Here is a 26,687-nt window from a genome sequence, read left to right as displayed (position 1 = left end):
ACGAAACTTTAGCATCCCAGAGGAGCGCGTGCAGGGCTGTGATTGGCCCGCACTGTCGGTTTTACGAATCACGCGCTCTCATCCTCCGCTCATTTGGACCGAGGGCACGCGCAGGAGCTCAGGTACGAACTGTTAGCTTTAGCTTTCTCTGGGCTTAGCCTGAACTTCAGCATAGTTTCAATGGACTGTGTGGACTTTTGCTAAAACAACTTTTTTTTCGCACGCATGTTTAGTTTTTACAGTAGTCTGCCACTCCACTCCAGAGTTAAAAAAATAAATAAAATAAATAACGCTACTGTAAGTCTGTAAGTTCCTGCTTTATTTGCACGCAGTTTAAAAGCCCATTTAAACAATGCGTGTGACATTTACACAGAGGCAGGTATTAGAGTAGCTTTACCATAGAGTACTTTTGACTTCTACTTGAGTAAAATTACAATGAAGTATTTGCACTCTTACTTAAATTAAATAGTAAGAGTACAGATACTCAAGAGTATTTTTATGAGAGTAAAAATCATTGTTACTTTTCCCACTGTGAGTAAACATTTAAGCGGCAAATGTTTCATGTACGTAGTTTGTCTCGTGCACCTTTTTATGTCATTTTCTTGGATTTGATGATTTAAGGTTTTGTTAAATCAAATTTTTCCGCTCAAACAATTGCTCAAAGTACTCACAAGCAAGTGAGTACTTTTTTTGTACTTTTAATTGAGTAGCTTAATTGTTACATTTTACTTCCGCGTAAAATTATTTGAAAGCAACGCACGTCACTCTTACTTAAGTCAATATTTTGACTACTTTACCACCTCTGCATTTATAACACTTCTATAGTGGCTAATTTACTCGATGTCAAAATCTTAAAAAAAAACATTTATTAATCATGGCAAAATGACTGTAGTAAATATTGCAACTAGTCTCCACCTGCAAATTCTAGTTGTTTTTTTTGAGCGGTGCCCACAGAGGGAGTTTCCTCTGAGTTTCCTCTGACTGTGAGTCTGTGTTGCACCAACGATGAATCCAAGGTTAATCATAGAATTAAAGAGGATTGTAACTTGGCTGAAACATGGTTTAGACTTAAGAAGAACTGTTGCACCATATAATTCAGTCTCTGCTAAGAAAAACATTATCATATGATTATTGGCTTCTTTTATGAGAAAATAGTGGATGATCTGAAGCTCAAACACACACAGACGTCTCAGTTCTTTTTTTTTTTTTTGCATCCAGAGGAACGGCCTCACCACAGGAAGCAGAAACTGTTCACAACAAACCAGTGTGCGGTAGCTAGAAAAAAGTATCTTCTGTTTCACACTTTTTTTTATTATTTCCTCGTCTGTATTTTCTCATCTGTATTCGCTATTACAATACGTTTTGATTATTTTTCATGAGGGCACTGTTAGGGCTGCTCGATTATTGAAAAAATAATAATCACGATTATTTTTTGTCATAATTGAAATCACGATTATTCAAGCGATCATTTGTTGCCTTTAAAAAAAAGTATTTATTTTATTTATATATTTATTAATTTAAAAAAAACTATGCTGAATATTTTCTGTTTTCTGAACAGTCATAAAAGTACAAATGGTTTCAAGTTTGCCTCGATTAAGGACAGGTCTCTGTTTCACACCTGCCCCCTGCTGGCCAGCCCTCACACCTGCGCAAGGCCTGATGACATCATCACACAGCGCTGTTTGTTTTCATGTCAGACAAAAGCATGAGCCACGACACGTGAAATGTGAAGGAAAATAATCCCAGCGCCATAAAATAATGCAGGTTTTTTCTTTCTTCGATTATGCTAATTTTGTAATCATTTAGTGTAATAATCAAAATCGTAATTGAATTTCCATTAATTGCACAGCCCTAGGCACTGTTATCCTAATGATGAATAAATCTTCGCACGTTCATTAGGTCCATATTTTACTTGACTTTTCAATCAAACTTTTTATTCGTTTTGCGTTTGTCTCATTGTGAGTAACTTCCGACTTACTGGATCTGGAAAACTGTCACTCGAATGGAACGCAGCCGTTCAATCATTAGTTTAGAGTTGTTCTCAGATCTGGTTTAACCTGTCTTTAGTTTGGAAGGTTGGTAAACAGATGTTACAGTTGAAGAGAAAAAAAAAATCATTAAAGGAATAGGCCACCGTTTTTACATACTGAGATATGTTCTTACCTAAGCTTAGACAAGTTCATTTGTACCTGTCTGGTCTTCACCCGTGCCCTCAGTCACGTAAACACAGCGCAGACGGCGTTAGCATTTAGCCTCTCCCTCTCTCCTCTATAGCTCCAAAACAGGTCAGGATAGAAGCTACCAAGCTCTTCCACGTTTTCCCTATTTAAATATGGTTACGTGAAGTGTTCCACTACAAAGTATAATTACACAAAATTAAACAATGTGGATTTTCTAAGTGGATAAAAGGGGGAACTATATTGTAAGGAGTAATAATACCAGGAGTAGTTCGGCATCCGCACAGTAAAGTGAAGATATTACTGCGCGGATTTCGAACTACTCCTGGAATTATTTTTATCCGCTTAGAAAATCTACATTGATATCTTTAGATCTAAATTTTTGATGCCGTTGGTCACAATTTTAGCACATTTTCGTTTTTTTGGCTTTACCCAAATCTAAAAGCTTCTTGAAAAATAAAAAAGGGTGACAAAAATGCAACAAAAAAGCTACAAAAGACAAACAGAAAAGTGATGAAAAAGTGACAAAAAGCCGAACTGGAGAAAATGTGCTCAGTTAAGGCGGGGGTTAAGAGGTTAAAGGAAGTGGCTTGGTTAGGAGTCACTGAGTTCTTAATCCACAAAACAGATAAACATGTAACTCATTACTTTGTTTCTGTCTATTCATCACGTCTGTTTCTTCAGGTCGATCTTCAACAAATGGACGATGAGCACAAAAAGAAAGAAAAGGTAAGACAGCAGCAGCAGTTACAGCGTTTTATATTCATGTCCAGTAAATGTAAACTGTGATAAACACTTGTTTGTTCAGGACTCCCTTTGGGGCGACGGCTCCGCCCTTCATTGACTACCTTAAAGACATACTGCGGCGCTACCCAGACGGAGGACAGATTCTGAAGGTACACAAACCATTTCAGTGTGTGTGTGTGTGTGTGTGTGTGTGTGTGTGTGTGTGTGGGGGGGGGGGGGGGGGGGGGGGGGCTATATATCAATTTCAATTTCAATCATAATTTGTTTTGTTATTTGTAACATTTTTAAGGGTTTTGAAGCACTTTACATCCTTATCTTTTTAAGTGTTGCACAACGCAAACTCTGAGGATCAAATTATTTTACAGTTGACGATCTTGTGGGTGGGGCAGGGGTGTGCTGATGGTGGGACGGGGTGCTCTGCCAATTACATGTAGAGGAAACAGTGGCTATGTTTACATGGACAGTGAAATCAGATAACTGGAGTAATCAGATAACCCAATAACCCATGAACTTTAGAAATCTGATAATCCAAAACTCTTTTTAGAGCAACAGAAGTATCTTCCCACATGTTTGCGCCTCCATATTTGAACTTGAGTCTTTTGGCTCCATGTGGCGTTGCCTCCTGAGCATGAGCCCAGTGGAGACAGCACAGGTTTAGAAACTCAAAGGTCCAGAGTTCAAACCATTCTGTTTACTCGTAATGGTTGTGTTCTCAGCAAAATTAAATACAAATAGCACAAACTGCGCTTTAACCTTTAATACGGATGTAAGGGAAGAGCTGTAGAGACAATGTAGTAAATATTTCAAGCTGTGACTCAAACTCACAACTCTGAGGATGGAGCAATACTCTGCATATGTGCAGCAGCTCTAACCACTCGACTATCGGCTGAACGCTGTGCTTTCACTTTAAACAAAGCTGGGATGTATTTCATGGATCACTTTTTGAGTTTATACACAAATGCAAAAGATCAGAAAGAACTCAGATTACGTCTTTATACGTCTCTTCAATAATCCGAGTACTGCAGAATTCAGTTTAGGATGAGATTTTGGTCTCCATGGAAACATAGCCACTTCCATAAATAATCTTCCACATACATCCCTCTTAGTGGGGTGGCCCCTGGGGACCCCTCGACACGCCACTGTCCTGTTGACAATCACAGATGCAAACTCAAGCTCCATTGTATTTATCTTTGTCAACATCAGCAGTCACAGAGCAAGATCTCATTTACTTGGCTTGATTCTAGAGTAAGGTGAATGATTAATGAGAAGAGTCACTTTGCGATTGCCATAATTATTGAATCATTGAACATTGATTTCACATCGTCCAAATTGATCACAGGCCTTCATTCTGGGAAAAATCATATCTTTGTATTGTTTGATGCATTGTGCATTGTAGCAGAAGCATATCGTCTCTAACCCTATAATCTAATCTTGTTTTGAAACTATTTCTGTTCAACTCCAGGAGCTGATTCAAAATGCGGACGATGCCGGCGCCACAGAAGTGGTTTTCATTCATGACGACAGAAGCTACGGGACAGAAAACCTCTGGGCTGAAGACCTGGCTCAGTATCAAGGTACACAAAGACAAACAGGACTGTCATTGTGCGCTCATTTGTTCTTCACAACCATTCCACTCATTATATACTTTAGTTTGTAGTGTAGTGTAAAGCCTGTTAAAAGACTCTAAGCCTTTCCTTAACGCCATGGGTGTGGGTAACCGTGTCGTCAGCGTTCATTTGAATCGGGATATTGCAAAATGTGGGGAGGTCCTTAATGTAGATAGAAAATAATAACGGTGCAAGAGTGGATCCTTGAGGCAGACCAGTGGTTAGACTAAGGGCTGTAGACTGGTGGGACTAGACTCTGACATGTTGAGAGCGATTTGCCGGATACGATTTAATCCAATTGATTGTGTCAGGGGAAAGATTGTGTACAAAAATGGCGTATGTGTAGGTGTATTTGCGATATACACCAGAGTGCGCGTCATTTGAATGAAACGGCCAAAAATATACATGTATCAGGAGGCCTCACCCACGGGTTTTACGGCATGCACGCACGAAGCACGGCAAAAAAGAACATTTCTCCAACCAGGAAATGATAAAGAGTTGCTTTTAACACAGCAAATGTGATATTTTTGTGCACGAGGAAAAATTAAGAATCTGTCAGTAACCCACATTCACCGTATGGCCAATCCAAGATCACATTTACTAACACAAAAAGAGGGGGGAAAAAGAAATAGGCTAATAATAAAAAATGTTTGAAAGCAGGAAACGTGAGTGCTTCTGAGGGTCTGTGTAGTAGTGGAAGGCCAACAAACAGGTGTTGTTCCAAGACTGGGCCAGTGTTGCAATAATAAGGAAAACATGACTAGATTAAGGCTGTGTAGAGCTAGTGCAGGAGGTGGAGTAGCCTAATCAAAAGGGCCAAACAAGTCTGAGGCACTCTGTTGTATGAAAAATGATTAAAAGTCCTTTAATGGAAGATGGACAGCCAACACAACGTCTTCATCAGTCTTCAGAATTAGTACCAGGTGTGTCCCTTTTAAAATGAGATCACATGATCAGAGGTCACATGTGATCAGAAAACACATGACCAAAAAATGTTTCAGACAAATATACACACAATATAAACAATGAATATGTACACAATATATTCACAGTGTATGGAGAGAAATTTAAAAAGAGCAATATTCAGGAGATCAAGATGAATGATTGAGGCACCAACTGTACATCGCTGTGTGGAGCGAGCAGTGTATAACAGTAAACAGTAAAAAAAAAAGTTACTCATTCCACAGTGAATAAATAAGTGGCAAAAGCATCAAGTTTGTGTTTCAGGAACTTAATTCTGCAGAAAAAACTCTTGTTTTTTTCTGTCATTTCCTTTGGAAATACTGGGATTTTAACATGATTTTATGTTTGGTTTCTCATCATTTATGTCACGACTCAATCGTAAATCAGACTTTTACGCTGAAACAGTAACTCTGTACTCACAGGTACTTTTACTCTTACTCAAATCATTATGTTGGTCCCTGCTTTTTACTTCTTACTAAAATAATTTAAAAATAATATTACTCTGATATGACTAGCCCTGACTAGTCGTCAATAAATCCTTTCCAAATTCAAAGCCTCAGCCTTTCACAGAACCGACACCACTTGACTCATTTGATCCAGTGCAGCACTCGCTACCTCTTTTTCTAATACTACTCTTACTTGAGTAAATATTTTAGCTACTTTACCCACCTCTGCTGAAGTGATCATTTAAAGGAGCTATATCATGCTATTTTAGCCATTCCAAAGTTAAGTATAGGCATTTATATGATATATTGTACCTCTACCATTATGGAGCACTCATTTTTGTGATAAATATAAGTGTTTTCTGGAGGTATTTTTCGAACCCGGAAGACACAACGCTTCGATTCAGTTAACTCCGCCCCCTCTCTCCGCGCATACAACTTTACCGTAATATAAATAAACAACAATAAGTGAAGTCACTTCACGATGCAGTTATACGGAGTTGACATCTGTAACACAGCTTCATAAATGGCTAACACACATGCTAATATGCTAACACACAAGCTAACCCGCGTTTGGACTGACTCACCCTCTGCTCCATCTCTGTTTACATTATGGGACTCGCGTTGGTTATAAAAGTTAATCCACTTTGGTTCTGGCGAAGGTTCACCAAACATCCATCAGAGACAGTCACAGAAAAACAATATTTTGGCTGATAGTCGCTGAATCCCGGAGAAAAAAACAGCTAGACGAGTGGCCTCTTCTTGAAAAGGGTTGAATATAAACTCCTCGTCCTCGTAGCCAAACGCGCTTCTTTTTCTCCGTGACATGATCGTTAGGTAAGAATGAAGAACAGGTGTGTCAGAGTAGGTAACGAGCTCCACCTTCACAGCTGCAGCGCAAACATGACTGATCTGTTCAGACGCGATGTGTTTGTTTTGGCCACAGCTGACCTGGAAGCACTTCAGGCACTTCCTTTTTTTTTTTTTTTTTTTTTTTTTTTTTTTTACTTTTTGTTTCTTTCTTACGACAGAAATAATGAAAACGCTGTTTTACAAATTAAAATCAGGCCGTAAGCATAGAATTAAGACATTACATTACAGACGTCGAGCACTTCCGTTCCGCTGTTACGACACAACTGAACACTCAGTCGTTCACGAGGAGAGGGAGGAGCAGCTGCTCAGAGAGCAGGATTCAGGAGGATTACTGAGAGCTGCGTGAATGAAGCCACAAGCCACTCTGGGGGTGTTTTTGATAAGGAAATAGCATAACAACATGGCTAAAATCACCAAAAAGTCGATTTTGCATGATATAGGACCTTTAACACACCACAAATGTCGTTATTCAAATACAGAGCTGAATGCCGCCCTCTAGTGTCATTCATTTTAGACATTGTTTTATCGTCATCTTATTGTAGCGGAGCAGAAAAGTGTTTACTTTCTGAATCAAGTGCCAAAATTAGTATGAATCCTCATCATTATTAGTTTGCTAAAAGAATCAATATAGTAAACATTTGTTTTTCCCATTTTCCTGATTTTCCTGATAAAATATTTGTGTGAGAAATTGGAAAAACAAAAACAAGACTATTCCATAATTTTCCACATTAAGAGTTCTTTGGGTCCTGGGACTCAATCGGACCAGTTTGAAACTAAAGATTTTGATCTACTAAACAGGAGTAAACTGAAAATAAAATTACTAGTTTTAATCAGGGAGCAAAAAGAATATTGGATGTGTGTCAGTGACACCTGATGTATAGGTATAGGTAATATTAAGCCAATATTCCATATTTTTGCTTTGTAATGGGCTTTCCTGAAAGTCCTAGCAGGCAACATTTTTGCCAGATTTAGCACCTGTGTTACAAAGTGCAATAGCCTTAATATGCATTAAGTCTAAGAAGGAGAACCCCAACACTTCAACATATGACACTTATCATGACATTGCATATTTCTGTATTTTACCTTATATTTATGTTAATATAAAACAATTCATGTGTTCTCTTTTGTGTACAGGCCCAGCCCTGTACGCCTACAACAATGCCCAGTTTACAGATGCAGACTGGGAAGGGATCCAGAGTGTGGCCAGGAGTGTCAAGCGCGGAGACCCCAACAAAGTGGGCCGTTTTGGGCTCGGCTTCAACTCTGTGTACCACATAACAGGTAACTCCTCAGTGACATTTATTAGTATTTACTGACAAGTATTTTACTGTATTTAAAGGGGTTAGATGCAAGTTTGTGATTTTATACTCACTACTGCCATCTCAGGCCTTATGCGTAACTGCAGCTTCTATATTAAGCTCGTGCATGACGGCACTTCGGACCCGAATGAACACCTTTGATGACAGTGCTGGATTTTAGAGGCAGTTTTGGCGAATAGGTCTGAGCTCATTCTACACATTAGGACATTTGTGGAACATCTAGGGGGAGGAAAATACATTGTTTTAACATTTTTAAACTCCGTATAGTACCTTTAGAGACACTCTCACAGTAGTATATGACCGATAGATGTATCCAATTTTTTTTTACCAATTTGGGAAAAATGTCTGTCACCTGAAATAAATCAATAAAAGTAATGTCGGGATAGTGCACTCAGCGACACTGCTGCGGTGAATAAGTTGGACCACGGCTATCAGCCAATCAGAAGTGAGTAGGTGCTGTGAGAGGGGGGCATTGGGCTCTTGGCTAAAAACATTTACGTTTGATGCTAAAGCGAGCGACCGCTATATATGTTTGTGTGGACTGGACTCATTGGCTGAATCCGAAAGCAGTAAATTGGTGAAAGGTCTTACACCAAACCGGATGTGCGTCAGCGTCCGCCATGATAAGAAGCCTCCGAATAGTGCAGTCAGTTAGGAAGGACTTAGGGAAAGGAGCCTGTGTGCTAACTGGTGGTGGTTCCTTACCAGCAATTAGGAGCTACGTGCCATCCAATAAGCCACCAATCCCCCACCCTCGAGGGATTCATGTGCAACCACTGTTGATTGACAAGCGCACATTTATTAATAATAATAATAATAATAATAAAAAGATTCTGCACAAGCCAAACTTTATAAAGTGACAAAATACAAGTTCGCGTCACCACAGCTCAGTCACATGTCACTGTTTTAAAGAACCGCCTCAGAACGGCCTAAATGAAGGCAGTTTGTGCTTTTGCTTTCATTTAGGAGAAACTTAAACCCACATGGATCATGTGCATACATTGCGGATGAAAAGATGAAAGTTTAGAAATCTCTTGATATTTCTGTTTTATTACTGCTGCCTAAAATAATACACACGTATTTTCGGTTGGTACAATAAACTACAGTAATTTCCCTTCAACTATAAACGTGGAAATGTGAACACTTTGTAAATTCTATTAATTGCCCATGAAACAGAACATTACAGTGTATAGATAAGCCTGAATATAGATTATTAAAGATTAAACATAACATTAGCAGATTTTAACATTAGAATAAATAAAAGACCATTGTGATCTCTCAAAATGCACCCAGAGAAAACCTCTCCAATTTCCAATCCTACATAATTCTTATTTTGAGCAAATTATCCATATTAGACAACAGAGAAAGGACCAGCTGAAAATATTATTCATCATTTAAAATGCACCAGAATGCAGGAAATATCATATGAATCCCTAAATATCTCTCCCCCCTAGTTATTCATTGTATTTCGGAGTGTCTCTGTGTCTGAAGACTTATGTTTTGTTACTATTCACCTTTTTTCCGCCCACTTTTGCCACTTTTTGCTTTGTCTCTGCACTTCCGGTGTACAGACACTTCCAGTCGAGCGCAAAGCCCGTTCATTTAAACAGAGAACAAGGGAGAATATTCTCCTCTCAAATCTGATGTTTAGTCGATTGATTTGTGTAACATGTCCAATGTTCATTTACACCAACATGTCGACACTGCACCGTTTCTCTGCGCGGCCGAAAAACTGCTTTGTTTTCTTATAGTGACTGATTTTATCTGGACTTCTCCAGTCCCATGTTAACAGATAGGAGAAAAGAGCATGGCGGCGCCCACGCGAACTTCCAGAATAAGGTGAATCGGAAGAGCATATAAGGGAAACGCCGGTGCGAAAATATGTGTGCACTCTGCTGCCCCGCATTGATGTAGTGATAGCACGGTTGAAAATAAAAAATTGAGTCAGATGAAAATGTTTTGCTTGAAAGTGGCGCTACATGTCCGAAGAAGCAAGGACACCTGCACCGGAGCTGGAAGCTGTAAAGCAACTTTTCTAGTGCTAGATCAACGAGCATTAAACAATTATCTGAACAAAATAAGCGAGAGCAGCCTGTTCAGAACTTGGCCCTGAATGTGGAGGAAAGAAAGAAATTGGTCATTGAACTGTGCAGGCGTAGTAGATGCTATGGAGGCAAATTTACTCTGGCGACAGGAGCGAGTAATCCCTGCGATAGAAGCGAGTGAACCCCAAATATTCAAGTGAGAAACGCCTGGTGTTTGGTGTGGCATAATAATTAAGCCTAGATACGGCAAGTGAATAGGAAAAAAATAAATAAATACGTAGAGACATTAATTGGCTTGTTACCATAGATATAATATAATAAAGATGAGTGCGTCCCATTCAACCCCATTCATTGAAAAAGGTCGCTCTGTCTTCTCCTACGCAGCCTGTTCCTTAAAAGGGCAAAAAGGCGGGGAGCCCTGCGCTCGTGGGGCGGGTGGAGCCTCCAGAACTCCAGAGCTTGATTGACAGGCTCCAGTCAATGCACTGAAAATGCTTCCAAATTTCGGGCTGATAAACAAAAACTAGCGTAAATATTATTTCACCCAGCGTGGTCACATGAGTCACAGCGATTTTTAGAAAAAGAAAAAACTCTTTGGAGCCAGGCTTTTAAGCTGTTCTTGGGATGTTTGAAGTCCCATTCAAATCAATGATCCCAAGTGTCTCTTGGAGTCGACCCTGGCCACCAGGGGGTGGTATTACAACAATGTCAGCTCCTCGCCATAAGGACCATACAGAAGCATGTTCCTCGCCCATTGCTCGTTACACAAAGTGGCTATGCTAGTTCCTCTGACCGGAAGTTGTGAGCACCAGTATTTCCTGTTCTATTAATTTACTTTAGCTTGGACTCGTTTGAATAATCTTACTTTCAAAATTGTATGTGGTGGACACAGTTTGTAGTAGATGATCACTCAACTTCATTTAGGATGTAAACACTTCAGCGGAGGAAACGTCTTAAAGTTTGTCTTTAAAGCTAAAGGGTAACATAATAATAATGAATTAAATAAAAAAAAACATACAAAATAAAAATACATTAAAACTATAGACAATACAAGACCATTTCTTTGTACTTTCTGCTGATTTTAAATACATAATTCATCAAAATATAATTCCATTTTTTTTTTTATCTTTTAGACAAACTTGCAGAGATTTATAAACACAGATGTCTCTGGCTAAAGTATTTGCATCCAAAATCAAGTTTTTAAGACGCAATAAAAGTAGGGATGCAACGATTCACTTCAATTCGATACGTATTTGGTATGATGGTCACAATTTCGATTCGATTCGATACATTTAAAGAAAAACGAAGTAACTTGTTTACCTTAATAAATCCATTCCGTAGTAATACAAGTGTTAATGGAATGATTGGAGGGTCTTTCATCTCCCACTTCAAACCACCCTTGCAAAGAAGAAGCTAACAGGCTAACAGGCAAAGCTAACTGCGGGCTAGCGCTACTTTAGCAGTGTTTACAGCAGTGTTTACAGCAGTGTTTACAGCAGAGATAAAAATATTCAAGTGCTTAACTCTTTTGAAAACACTGTTTTTAAGCTTAGTTTTAGTTTGCTTTGTTTGAGTTGCTTACATTCTTATTTTCTTTTAGAATTGACATCATTACACAGTAATGGAAACTCAAAAGGAGTCGGCTGAAACAAGTGCAGAAGGTCCTGTTAGTGTCCATCTCAGTCTCCTGACCTCAATATCATTGAATCACTGTTGGGAGATCTATATGCGCTGTTCATGTGAGACAGCCCAGGAACTTATAGGATCTGGAGGCTTTTTGCCAAGAAGAATGGGCCGCTTTACCATCATAGAACCTCATCCACAACTACCACAAAATACTCCAAGCTGTCATTGCTAAAGGGCAATATACGGTTTTAAAGGAATAGGCCACCGTTTTCCATACTGAGATATGTTCTTACCTGATCTTAGACGATTTGATGTGTACCTGTCTGGTCTTTGCGTGTGCGCTCAGTCATGCAAAAAGACCAAAGATGTTGTTCCTCTCCTCTTCTCCTGAGGTGCAAAGGTGGCGTTATCTTGTTGCTTGCTGAAATGGCGTCTGCAGGAGCTAATGCTACAAACAACAGCTAGCTAGTGCACATGTGTGGCTCCCTCCGTCTTCAGGCAGATCACAGAGGGGAGAGGAGGTCCTCTCACAGGTCTACATGGAGTGGGCTGTGTTTCTCAGTGAGAGTGCGCAGGGAATGGCTGAAAATAGTATTTGCAGGCCGCGGCACATCAACCAAATTTCTTCACATTATATAGAATATATTTACATATTGAATCGAAGAGGATGTATTAAATAATTTGTTGCCGCCACATGTTTAGAAAATATGATGATTTAAACGGGTCGAAGCTAATCTCCATAGTAAATGAATAGGACATTTAAGGGACTATACGGAGTCAAAAATGTCAAAATTAAGTATTTTCCTCCCCCTACATGTTCCAACAATGTCCTAATGTGTAGAATGAGCCCAGACCTGTTCACCACAACTGCCTCTAAAATCCTGCACTGTCACGAAAAAAGGTGTTAATTCGGGTCTGAATTGCCGTCATGCACGAGCTTAATAAAGAAGCTGCAGTTACACGTATGACCTGAGGTGGCAGTATTGAGTATGAAATGGCCAACTTGCATCTAGCCCCTTTAAGTACGGACGCTCGCAACTTAGCAGAACTAGCACTGGAAAATCATGCCACAGGCCAATTTTCCTATAGAGGTACATAGAAAAAATAGTATTACAAACCGTATCTTTATTTATTTTTTTTACTAAATTTTTTCATTTTTTTTTTTTTAATTACATATATTTCCAGGGACATCTGCAATAGATTCTTGTTTCTAGGTGAAAGTTTTCACCCTATGAGCAAACTGGCCTGTTCGTTAAGAATATTTCATAGTACATTCAGAATAGCTTGGGTCTTGTAGGTGTCTGCCATGCCAAGTCATGCTTGGTCACAGATAGAACCTAAGACTATTAATTCATTTTTTTTTCCTCAGATGTGACAAGTATATTCAGTGCGGGTCACCTGGGTATGATGGACCCTCAGGAGAAAATATTTGGTGAACAAAAAGGAGGTTTCCGTTGGTCTTTGGAAGAAGAAGACGACAGAGAAGCACTAACAACCATGATTGACCAGTTTCAACCTTTTAGGGACATTGTGTCACTCGTAAGTGGACAAGAGTGGTCCAGAGTTGTCCAGGAAGATCATAATTTCAATGGGACCCTTTTCAGATTCCCCCTTCGCTCAGAGAAATCAGAAATATCAGACAACCTTTATAGTTACGAGAAAGTTGTTGAGCTTTTTGATAGCTTCATTGCTGATGCAGAACTCAGCCTTCTCTTCTTGAAAAACGTCTCGTCAGTTTCTCTTATACACATTGATGCTCTTGGCTCTGTCAGCACTAGACTGCAAGTGAAATCCACCACTTCACAAGACGTCAATTTAAAGTCCTACGATGGTGTCACTGAAGGATTAACACAAATCAAAACCATTACTCTCGACTCTGAAGAGTCCAGAGAAACAAAATGGCTTGTGACATCTTGCACTATGAAAGAAGGAAACGTGGACGAGCTCGACTACCTTGCAGAGAAGTTGAAGTTCCTTCCGAGGGTTGACCTGGCCTTTCCTTGTGATGATGTCCACACAGACTGTAGTAAGAGTAGACTGTGCTGCTTTCTCCCACTTCCAAACAATGACTCAAATAAGACAGGACTCCCCGTTTATGTCAACGCATACTTTGGCCTCACAGACAACAGACGACACATCAAGTGGCTCGAAGAAGACCAGAGGAATGACGAACATGCCATCTGGAACGAAAAGCTCATCAAAGAGGTTCTTCCAAAAACATATCTCACAATCATTCGAGATGCGATCAGACTGGTCCAAGACAACATCCTGCTGGTTAATTCCATCTACAATCTCTGGCCGGATATTTCCCAAGTGCAGCACAAAGAGAAATGGTATGAGGTTGCCATGGATGTCCTCAGTCAGTTATTTAGTCAGGATATAGCAGTTCTCTCCTTGGCCAAAGATGAGAGACAGTTCATCACACTGAAGAAAGCAGTGCTTCCATGTAACGGACCAACGACAAGTGAGACATTGTCAGCCATTAGAAGAATCCTGGTGTCCTGTGACGTCAACCTGGTGACTTTATCAGACAGTGTAGCAAGAGCCATAAAGGATGTGTATCCAGACTATAGCTCACTGACTCATGTGACTCCAGCCTTCCTGAGAAACAAACTTCGAAGCTCTGGTATGAAGGACATCTCAGATGCTGACAGACTCGCTCTGTTGGAGTTTGTCTTGAGTGACAAACAGTACAGTGAACTCCATGGTCTTCAGCTGCTGCCCCGCAGTGATGGTTCCTTCAGATCCTTTACAGACAGAGAGGAAGACACTGTCTTAATCGACAACAAGGAATTTCCAAGGTACATGCACTGTTTTTTGTGTCATAGCATTATCTGGCACAGATTTGAAATCACCAGTTATACTATGTGACTTTGTTGTCTTATATGCTATAAATCTAATGCTGTAAGAGTATTTCATGAACTAAAATGCAAACACTGACATTCGCTAGTGGCCCGAATTATTTCATTATTTGTGGTGACCCAGTCATGTCCCAGCCCTGATAAAATGATGATTAAAACTAAGAGATTTCAAATCAGATATTTGGAATCGATACCTGATCTCTTTTCTTATCTATTTTTTCCTGGATTGGCTCTGATATCAGATCGAGTATCAGTAAAATAGAACAGAGACAGGTTTTTGCTATCAATATCCTTTGAATTCTACATTTTAAAAAGAACATTTTTGTTTGTGCAGAACTTTGCTTCCATTCTGTCAAAACCTCTTCCTACAAGACGGCCTCACCTCTGACTGTGTAAACCATTTGAGACAACTCGCACCAAAAAGTAAGAGCACTTTCTGACCTGCTATGTACAAAATCTATATCTAAATTATCCTTACCAACTTGTTGATATTTATCTTTTTGCAGATCTCTACATGGTCACTAACATTGATGCAGACCAGGTGGTGACATTCACTAAAAGCCATTTGCCGGACGACTGGAAGAAGACAGAGAATAAACTTGTGACATGGGACGTGAGCAGTGGTCAGCATCCTCCACTGAACTGGTTACAAGAGTTCTGGAGATTTCTCAACTGTCACTTTACGGAGCTAAGTGGTTTAATCGGACTGCCCTTAATACCGGTGAACACAGTGTCCAGTAGCCAACCAGTCAAACTTGCTAAAATACAACGAAATCCAACTTTGATTTTTGACAAAAGTAAGAAGGTGGTAATGCCAGATAGTATCACTCAGCTGGTAAACAAAGTTGGTGGGACAGTAGTAAAAGAAAATCCTTGGCTAAGACATGAAGATCTAGATTCCTATGTCCTGAGCCCATCCCCAAAACATGTTCTGCAAGTGTTTGTAAATTTACAATCCCAGCAGGTCATCAAAGAGCTGAGGTCTGTTTCTAAAAGTACTTTAGAGGAGCTAAAAGATTACATCTCTCACCTTGATTCTCTCTCAAAGTGCGAGACAGAATTCCTCTTGCACTTGCCTTTGTTCCAAACCATGACAGGAGAGTATACCACCGCCCATTCCAAACAAGCTGTGCTAATGATATCTGGACTCAGGATCCCAACAGATGTGACAATGCTCGGTTCAGTGATTAAATGTGCCACTGAGGCAGATCGCAGACTTCTTCAGCTACTCAAAATCCACCTCTTGGACACGGCACAAGCAGCCAGCCTTCTCATCAACAGTGTAGAGAGTAGAGCATGCACCAAAGCAGAGACTGAAAAAATCATGACATGGATCTTAGACCACGGAAATATTCTTTTCTATCAAAATCCACACTTAAAAACACAATGTGTAAATTTGCCTTTTATCGAAATAAACATGAAGTTAAAGAAGGCCTCCAGTCTGTATGACCCAAGAGTTCATGCTTTTAAAGTTCTCTTTGAGAAGGATTATTTCCCACCAGCTGTGTTCACAAAGACTCCACAGATGCTCGCGAGCTTGATCGATCTCGGGTTAATTCATAAAGAAAAGGATGTGCCTCCTGAACACTTGCTGCATGCAGCTACACTGGTGGAGAATCTTACTAGAGCCAGTCCTGAAGAGGCTCGCAAAAGAGCTCAAGTTTTTCTGAAAGTCTTGGATGCCAATGATTTACTGAAGAACTTTGCTAATGACCAGCTTGAGAAACTCAAAAGGCTTAAATGGGTGCCAGTGACTAAACAAAATGACTCCATGAAAAGTGGCTTCTTCTGCCCAGAAGAAATGAGGCACAGCATGTATGAAGACATAGTTGGATATGTGATGCCCCTGGAGGGAATGTTCAGTGAAAACATTTGCAGCAAACTTGGTTTTAAACGACCACCTCCACCTGAAAAAGTAGTGGCAAATCTATTAGCCCTGATTTCTAAAGTGAAGAAAATGACTACTCCTGACACAAATGTGGATTTTAAAAGAAAGTTGCGAAGCATTTATGAACATATGCAAAAGTCAGTAAGTGAATATACTGCACTAATCAGCAAAGACACCAAATGGCTCTGGAATCGCAGTCAGTTTGTTGCTCCAAAGGAACTGGTTCTAAACTATCCCAGTAACCTTGACCTGAGCTCTCATGTTGGAAAAGTCGCAGATGAATTTCTTCCCTACAAAAGTTTGTTCCAGGAGTTTGGTCTCAGAGAAGAACTGACAGATGAAGAAATTATTGACTTACTTTCCAAAATAAAGCAAACCATTGAAAGCAGAGAAGCAGTAGCAACATCGTCCGAGGTTAAAGTATCTATTGACATTCTGAACTGGATTTGGAGAGAAAAGAAGGATTTTCCAGATGATATTCCAGTGCCGGTCATTGTACAACCTGGACAATATACACTGAAATCAAAGTCTGAGACTGTGTTCTGTGACTTGAGCAAAAATGGCTTGAAGGAACTAGAGTGTAGCCAAGATGAAATGCATGTTGTTCATGAGGAGATGCCAATCACAACAGCAGAGTGGTTAGACATTCAACTGCTGAGTACCTATATTCTGGATCCGAAGGAAGTGGGAATCGAACAATGTGGGCAAACAGAACCAATAACAACTCGAATTAAAAACATTCTCAAAGAGTATGATGAAGAAAGTGATATCTTTAAAGAGATTATTCAAAATGCTGAAGATGCTGGAGCAGACACCTGTAAGTTCTTGCTGGATTTCAGAGTTCACAAAGATGACCTTGAAAGTCTCATCGACCCAAACATGAAGCTGTGCCAGGGGCCCTGTGTTTGGGCGTTCAATAATGAACAGTTTTCACAGAATGACTGGGACAATATCGTGAGAGTGGGCTCCGCCTCTAAGGAGAACAAGGTTGAAAAGATAGGCATGTTTGGACTTGGGTTCAACACAGTGTATCATGTCACAGACATTCCCTCCATCCTCAGCGGGAACACTCTCCTCATACTAGATCCCAATGCAACCCATTTAAAAAAACGCATCAAGAACAAATCAAATCCAGGCATCAAGCTGGACCTCACTCAGAAGAGACTTTTTCATTGGTTTTCTGGTCAGTTCACACCTTATGAAGGTGTTTTTAATTGTAGTTTCTCTGGTCAAACTTCTCAGAACTATCCAGGCACCCTGATTAAATTACCATTCAGAACTGAAGAAGAGTCGCGGTCATCTGAAATAAGTTCTAAAGTTTATTATAAACAAGATATTATAACCTTCCAAAGACACTTTACCAAGGACTCACAATCACACCTAATTTTTCTCAAAAATGTCAAAACAGTCTCTCTAGAAACTGCCCCAAATATTGCTTCAACTCCATTGAAACATGGAGATATTGAAGACATTTTCACAGTCTCAAAAAGCACACTATGTAGCAGAGATATTCAAGAAGAAGGTTTTCTTTCAAAGCAAAACCATGCTGAAAAAGTACTAAACAGAAAATGCAAAGAGGTCATCGACTTCAGTAAAGTGGACATTGTGGAGATAACCTGGAACAAATCAGGTGAAACACAAGTGCAGTGCTGGCTTCTCTACAACTGCTTTGGAACAAAGGAGTCGTTAAAAATGGCCACAGGAAAAAACAAGAAACTTGCATTCTCGTTGCCCATAGGTGGCGTTGCTTTGCCTTTACAATTCAACCATGAAGCTGACACATTTGTAGCATCACAGACAAACCTTGCAGGTCAAGCATTTTGCTTCCTTCCGCTGTCCATTTCCACAGGGCTGCCATTCAATGTCAATGGAACATTTGCTGTGACCAGCAACAGAAAAGGTCTTTGGGAGAGTGGAGTTAAACATGAGTGGAACAAGTCTTTGCTGCAGGACCCATTAGTCACTGCCTTAATCACTGCACTGTTGGCCCTTAAGGAAATGTCCCAAAACAAGAAACTGGAGAGCTACAGCTACCACACATTCTGGCCAGACAGAGAGCAAGTGAGTGAAACGTTCAGACCACTGGTAGATGCTTTTTATTCTACTATTGCTCAGTCCTGCAGTGCTCTCAAGCTTTTCAGTGATGGCAAGCACTGGTTCTCTTTGGAAAATGCCCTTATTTTACATGAGAGCATACAAGAAGATCAGAACATTTGCCAACTTGCAATCAAGGTATGTCAGACACATGTCAAATCCAGTCATGTTGTTTCTCTGCCAAGATGGACAAGGAATAGCTTCAAACAAGCAGGTCTGGAGAAGGTTCTACAAGACAAGACATGGACTTGGGGGAGGTTTTACAAAGATGTAGTTTTTAACAATCTCGACCAGATGGATCCAAAATGGAGAGATACATTGATGCTACATGCTCTTCACCTTAACATCAAGGAGATTGACTCTTTGTTGGTCTCATACCCATGTATTCCAACAACTAATGGACAGCTTCAGTATATTCAGAACCTGGTCAACCCAAAAGGAAAAGTGGCCTGTCTGTTTGAACATGAGGAAAGTCGCTTGCTTGGTGGGACGATTAATGACTTCTGCTCCCCTGAAAATGTTTTACGTCTGCAGGGGCTTGGAATGGCTAGTGATGAGCTTTCTTTAGAAGACATTACTAAGAAAGCAGAAGCAATCAATACAGTTTGGAATAATGACCAAAACGAAGCACAGAAACATATAAAATGTCTTCTCGAACTTCTCAAGCTTCACTTACACAATGATACCTCTCCTTTCTGGGCAACCTTGAGCTCTACTCAGTTTCTGCCAGGGTTTTCTCCTGGGGATGCAAAAATGGAAAGAGAGGTCACATTGCAAAGGCCCGTTGATGTTTTTACTGAGAAATGTGCTCTTCTTGTGAACATGACACAGCCAGTTTTGGATCTCTCTAAACTTCAAATACATTCATCTGATCCAGTTCTGCAGATGTTGGAAGTTAATGACCACCCAGGTCCTGAAATGGTGCTTGAGCAGCTAAAAGAAACAAAAAAACATTGTCAATCTTTGGACAAATCAGTGCTACATAAAATAGCCAATGAGTGTTACAAGTTTCTTGATCACTGTCTGTCTGATTCACACAATGACAAACAAAACGTAGTTTTGCAGAGTGTAACTTCTTTTCCGTTTGTGCTTGTTGGTGACAGATTTGTCAGTGTCAGCTGTGTGGCTGAGACAGCACAGTTTGAAGCTCGACCATATCTTCATGGTCTTCCACATCATTTCACAAACTTTCGAACACTCTGGGAAAAAGTTGGTGTGAAAAAGGAGTTTACTGTTAGCCAATGCCTGGAGGCCCTGAAGAACATCCACTCAAAACACAAAAGTAAACCATTATCAAAAAGGGAACTATCAATTTGTCTCACAATCTTGAACAAAGGAATTTATGAAGCTGGAGAGAAAACAGAGAACTGTTTTGTGCCAAATAAGAAGTGGATTTTACAACCTGCACAAACATTGTTCTACAATGACAGCCCATGGATGCCAGTGGAAAAACATGTTACCTTTTGTCATGAAAACATATCACGAGTGATGGCACTCCACTTGGGCATCAAAACAACTAAGCACCACACTTTGAACAGTCATGCTGTTGAAAACATGTCACCTTTTGCGTTTCAGTTTGAACAACATGAACAGCTAACAGTCCGAATCAGAAATATTATTTCTGCCTATCCATCAAAGAAGGACATCCTTAAAGAACTTATCCAAAATGCTGATGATGCAGAGGCAACAGAAATTCATTTTGTTTGGGACAAAAGGCAACACAATTGTACAAAAACCTTTGGGGAGAAATGGAAATATCTTCAAGGCCCAGCCTTGTGTGTTTTCAACAATAAAGTATTCTCAGATGCAGATTTAAAAGGTATCCAGCAGCTGGGAGAGGGCGGGAAGCACAACTCTCCAGGAAAGACTGGGAAATATGGACTGGGATTCAACTCAGTTTACCATCTGACAGACTGCCCCTCTATCCTCACTGGAGATGAGTTACTCTGCATTTCTGATCCCAACCAAAAGTACATCGAGAGTACTTCAGATGTTTCACCTCCTGGTATTGGTTACAAACTAGCTGACAGTTTTAAGCAGATGTACATGGATGTCTACGATACCTTTCTCCCAGATAAATTCCCTCTGAAAGAAGGCACCATGTTCAGGCTGCCTTTAAGAACTGAAACCATGGCAGAAAATTCAAAAATATCCCAACACAGTGTGACCGAACATGACATGGAAGACCTGTGCTCTGCTCTATCTGAGGATCCTGAAGGACTTGTACTGTTTCTGAAATCCGTCTGCAAAATCCACATCTATGAAATCAACAAATCAGGAGAGCTTCAAATGATATATGCAGTAGAAAAAAAGATATCAGAGTCAAGCATCCAGAAGAAAGACGCATTCGACAAATGTAAACAACAGGCACTAGTGTCCGATGAACCAACTGATCAAACGGTGATCTATGGTGCAGTTATTACTATCCATCCATCCATCCATTTTCTTCCGCTTTGTCCGGGGCCGGGTCGCGGAGGCAACAGTCTGAGCAGAGATGCCCAGACTTCTCAATCCACGCACACCCACTCTAGCTGTTCTGGGGAGACCCCGATGCGACACAAGGCCAGCTCAGAGACATCAGTCATTTCTACATCACATAAAATAACAACAAAGTGGATAGTGGCAGAAAAGTTGATCAAAAACACAGATGGAAAACAAAAACTACCTGCAGGCAAACTTGCTCAAGCCGCAGTTGCAGCACGTTTGAGTCAAAAGAATTCTCATAAGGAACCACAAGGTTTGCCCCATTTTAACGGAGTAGCCTTCTGTTCCCTTCCCTTGCCTGGCCACACTGGACTGCCAGTTCATGTCAATGCCAACTTTGAGGTGGATTCTTCTCGAAAAAATCTATGGAAAGAAGATGATCAGATATCTGAGAAAATTACCTGGAATGAATATTTGAAACAGACCATCATAGCTTCTTTGTATGCTGACCTCCTTCATTACCTTCGCTGTAATTTTGCGAACAAACCGGATAACAAGACAAAAATTGAGCAGTTTCTGGAAAAATCTTACTTGCGTTTTTTCCCAACTGAATTCAAAGATGTTCACCCAGAATGGCATGAGATGGTGCATGAAGTTTACAGATCAATCAAAGAACGGGGTCAAGATGTCATCCCCGTGTTCAAGCCTTTTGCAGAAATAACTGATGGCAGGCCTCGGAAAGTCTATGCATTTGACTGGTGTACTATTACAGAAAAAGAACCAACTAAAATACCATACCTCGCTCACGATGGGACTGAACAAATCAAAATAATATTGGAAGATATAGGAATGAGGCTGGTACCGTTGAGCATGCAAAAAGTGTGGAGTGGTTTTAAGTCAGCTGGAATTGAACTGAATTATGTGACTCCTTCATCTGTTCAGACATTTCTGAAATCGCAGCCCCTGAACGATCCCTCACAGACTGATGCACCACTGCCTCTCCCCATATCTGAAACATTGATCAAAAATGAGGAAAGGTGTTCAGAGCTTCTGAGGTTCAGCCTAAAAGATCTGCAAGCACTCAAAGAAAAAGACATGAAATCTGAAGCTGGTGCAATCCATGAACTTCCACTGCTTCTTACAAAGGACAAGGTTCTGAGAGTGTTTGACATCAACTCTCCCAATTTGGCTTCATTTTATGAAAAGGTGTTTATTGGCTATGAGGATCAGTTTGCTGATTACAGAAGCATGCACATTTCTATTCTTCAAAAAATGGGTTTTGTAAAAATGTTAACTGTTCCAGATGCAGCAAAATACCTGAAGCCCTTAATTGAACGCTTTCTTCAAAAATGTGAAGTTGATCCCAGCAAAAAACACTACATCCCCAGTGAAGAAATGCTGGAGTGGTTGAAGGATCTCTGGAAGTTTATATTCAGTCAACTCAAATCTTCGGGCGGTGGTAGCGATAGTCTGACATTAGCAGTTGTGAGGCAGCTCTACAGTGAGTGCTACATTTTGCCAGTCATTTGTCCACAAAACGACAAGAAATACCTGCAAATGATGAGGGACATGTCCAGCGTGATTCACTTTTCGTCTGACAAGGACTTATCAAGAACCTTTTTTAAACTTGGCTTCATGAAGCTTAACACCTTGTTTTTCCGTGAGATGGACCTGGACCGAGGGCGGTTGTCTGATCTTCACTCAGAGCTTCTGAATGTCAATGATAGTAGCTCTGTTCTGGATCAACTCTACAACATTGGCATGTTGGAATTGGAATTTTCCCACCTTTCAACAAATGAGTTAAATGAGCTCCAGAACTTCTTCAATTCTGGTGTTTCCAAAGCCAAAGACACGCAGGACTATCAAGGAAAATTTAAATCATTACCTTTGTTTGAAACAATAAATGGTGATCGTGTCAAGATTGGTGTCGCAAAGCAAGTATATGTCCTTGATATGAATGAAATTACGAGATTTCCTGGTTTGTTCAGGTTACCTGACACCTCCGCCATTTTCCTCAAAGACAGCCTTGAAAACTTGCAGCTTTCCAAAACATTGAACATCAAAATACTCTCTGATTTAGATTTTCTTGTCTTGTTCATTTTGCCGGTTGTCCACAAACTCACTGAGCGTCAGATACTCGACTGCCTTAAACTTCTTCTTTCAATACAACGTCATACGAACTATGACAAATCAAAAGATAGTATAATCTCCACATTCAGAAAAGTGAAACTGATTCGCAGTTCTCTTGGCCAATTGGAGATGGCCTCTTATTTCTATGATGATGATGTTGAACTATTCAGTATGATGCTGCCACAAGAAAGATTTGTGCCCAAGGCTTTTTGGGATGAGTGGAGTAACGAAAGTGTTCGTAGAGTCATTGATTTAAAAGTTTTACTCAAAGAACTTGGAATGAGGCACGATGTATCGTCAGAAGATTTAATTACATTTGCGCTTCAGATAGAGAAAGAAGCAAAACACAAAGGCCAACTTGAGGCTCTGAAATATAAATCTTCTGTTGTTTTCAGTGAAGCCCTGGATTATCTTGGACACAGCGAAACCAAGGGCAAAAAGTTGCTACAGACCATAGCACACATAAAGTTCATTTTCCCTGTGAAGATTAAAACCGAATTGTGCAACTACCATCCACCTTTCACCACTGAGAGTACAGCTGTTCCAATCAGAGGAGCTTTGATTGAAGGTGACAACGGACATCAAGAACTCATTTGGTCTTCAATGCCAATCATACATGTACCAGTATATAAGTCAAATGAAGTTCAACAACAGCTATCCAATGCAGGGGCATTTGACAACCCTCCATCAGAATATGTAACCACAAATATGCGCAACATTTGCCAAACACCTTGTCAAAATGAGGAGACAATCAAGACCCGAGCCAATGTGTTTCAAAGTTGTTACGCTTTCCTTCTGAAAACCCCTTTCAAAGTTGAATCACTGGCCGGACTTCCCATCATACTGGTTGAAAAAAACAAGAAACTTGTAAAGGTTGAGGATGTATGCTTTTCTCTCCATTATGACCATGACTTCAGACCTTATTTGTACAGTATCTCATCAGAATTGTCAATCTACAAGGATTTCTTCAAAATGATTGAAGTAAAGAAAGACGCCACATTTGCTCAATTTTGTAATGTTTTAGCAGCTGTATATAATGAGACTTACAATAAACCATGCCTGCAACCAAACCAGTTGAAAACTGTAAGACGTGCAGTTCACCAGCTTTTTAACCTCATGAAACAACAAAAACAATGCCCTGATGATTTGAAGAAGCTGTATCTTCCTGGAGCAAATGGAAAATTAATGGAGTCTTGCAAACTCTACCACAATGACACAGTTTTTGAAATGTCACGATTAGAACAGGCTCTACCTGAGACGTTTGTATTGCTTGAGAAACTTAGTGAATGTCATTTGAAAGACGACATCTATGAACATCACAAGCTGCTGAAACTGCTGCCTCAGAGACTTCAGCCACAAATGCTGTCACAAATCACTGAAGAGAAAGTAGTGGAGAGTCAAATGGAGCTCTGTGAGAGGAACTGTGAGTTGAGTGGGTTCTTTAGTAAACAGCTATCCTCCACAGCATTTAGATATGGTCTTATCTGTCTGATCCGAGCAGAGTCAGAGGGCAAGGTAACACAGGAAGAGGCCAAGAATATGTGCCACACCGCCTTTGGCAGGATACAGATCATCTGCTGTCAAAGTCTGCAAACTGAGCTTTGGCTGGAGAAGCAGCCACTGCCTAATACTGCTGCAGAAACAGGAGTCTATGTCAAACAAGAGCCACACGGCTGCATCTTTTACTTACAGCACAGTGATATGGATCACACGGTTATGTTTGAGGTCTGTGGGACATTGGCAAGGGAAATCAACCATCTGTTAGGGAACATACTTGGGCCACGAAACATACTGGTCTGTTCACATCTTCTCACATGCAATTGTCTAGAGAAAGTTCGAAAAGTATTGGCAACCAATCATATCCATGACAGTGTTGAAGCTAAAAGTTTGTATCTTAATCCACCTTCACCGGGGACTGAGATCCCCGAAGAATGGCACGATGCCCTGGAAATGAACATTCTGAATAACTTTGAGGAGGGGGAATATGTCGGCTACCATTCAAATGGGAAATACATCTATGCTGTGATTGTTGAGGAGCTTCCTGGAAATTCAGGACAATTCACACAGAGATACAAAATAGACATTGGTGAAGAAGAGCCAATCGAAGTCAGTTGTCTTGACTTGTATCAATTCAAACGAGAAACAACACAACCTACTCCATCTGCTGGTTGGGAACTCCAACTTGTAGAAGGTGTAATACCACCTTCCTCTCAACAAAGTTCAAGGTCCTTACCAACCTCTCTTGAAGAAGCCAAGAAAGAAATTGACAAATGTTTGAATGACATTTGGACTCTTCCAAAGGAGGAGCGAGATAAAGCCATCAAGCGTCTGTATCTGAGATGGCATCCAGACAAAAACCCCGACTGTCCGTTGATTGCTACAGAGGCCTTCAAGTATCTAAAGAATAGAATTGAGGAACTTACGAAAGGCAAAGGAAAATCTACTGGTTTCCACTCATCCTCATCATATTCCAATTTTCAGGACTTCTTCCATCAATGGAACGAAGAGGCCAGACATCACAGAACTAGTCGAGAGAGATTTCATACTGGTGGACGTTCTTACAATTTCTGGAGCTTCAATGAAAATATACCACGGCCAAACAAAGAGGAAGGAAAGCGCTGGTGTCGACAAGCACAATGTGATCTTAACGCTGCCCACAAAGATATTGGAGGAGAAAGCACTGAGTGGTGTCTATTCAAAGTTCATCAGGCTGTGGAAAAGAGCCTCATTGCTGCATCTTATCGAAACAATGGCAAGCAGCCAAACTGCAGTTCCATCTCAGCCATGGCCTCAAAAGTGTCCGGCTACAGCCTTCAGCTCAGTGGTCTGTCACAGCTAGTAAGAGATCTCATAGCTCTGGATGTGGACGCTAAAAAGACTCAGTATCCAAACTATCACTCTTTTCCAAACATTCCTAATGGACAGTTCAGATCAGCCAATGAAAGACGAGCACTGGACAAGGCCTCTGAAATCCTAACTGTTGTTGAAACTTATGTGAATCACTGAATAAAGTCAAGGTACTAAAAAAAGTTAATTAAAAATGCATGGTGTAAATTATCGAAATTAAGTAGATGTATTTCAAGTGATAGTCTTGAAGTTTAAATGTTTCAAAGATTTATTTGATTTTGCTGCAATTTCATGTCATGCAAGTAATATTAAATAATTACAGTCCCTCCTTTGCCAATCTCAGCAAAAAAAATAAGAATCCCCTTTGCCATATCCAATGAATGACCAATCCAATCAGGAGGGGAGGGTAGGGAGCTTGAATGTTTACCTTTGTTGTTGTTTGCTGCTTTCTGTCTCCTCATTTTGCAAACCAGTAATGGCTTTGAGGTCCAATCAGGAGGCGATATGAGGGCTGTGTCCTCCTTAATAAAGTAACTGATAAGAAAAGATAACACAGGCTGACAATACAATGTCTGATGGGCCAAGTGTGCATCACTTGCCAGTTTCCTTAAAGTATATGAGGTTATTGATGTATTCTTAGTTT

At 40.3% G+C, this 26,687-nt stretch overlaps 1 protein-coding gene across 1 annotated transcript; it reads left to right on the top strand.

Annotated features, from left to right (window-relative positions):
* Positions 1-26,418, top strand: LOC306967691 (sacsin-like). The gene is made up of 8 exons (XM_079562797.1): positions 1-122; positions 2,862-2,906; positions 2,986-3,073; positions 4,387-4,498; positions 7,945-8,091; positions 13,170-14,601; positions 14,996-15,084; positions 15,168-26,418. Exons 2-8 carry the CDS (start codon positions 2,884-2,886, stop codon positions 26,201-26,203), a joined length of 12,927 nt encoding a protein of 4,308 aa, XP_079418923.1. The 5' UTR covers positions 1-122; positions 2,862-2,883; the 3' UTR covers positions 26,204-26,418.
* The last annotated feature ends 269 nt before the right edge of the window (positions 26,419-26,687 follow it).

The sequence above is a fragment of the Gobius niger genome (genome assembly GCF_951799975.1).
Source record: "Gobius niger genome assembly, chromosome: 9".
NCBI classification, from domain to species: Eukaryota; Metazoa; Chordata; class Actinopteri; order Gobiiformes; family Gobiidae; genus Gobius; species Gobius niger.
This window is presented reverse-complemented; position numbering and strand designations above follow the sequence as displayed.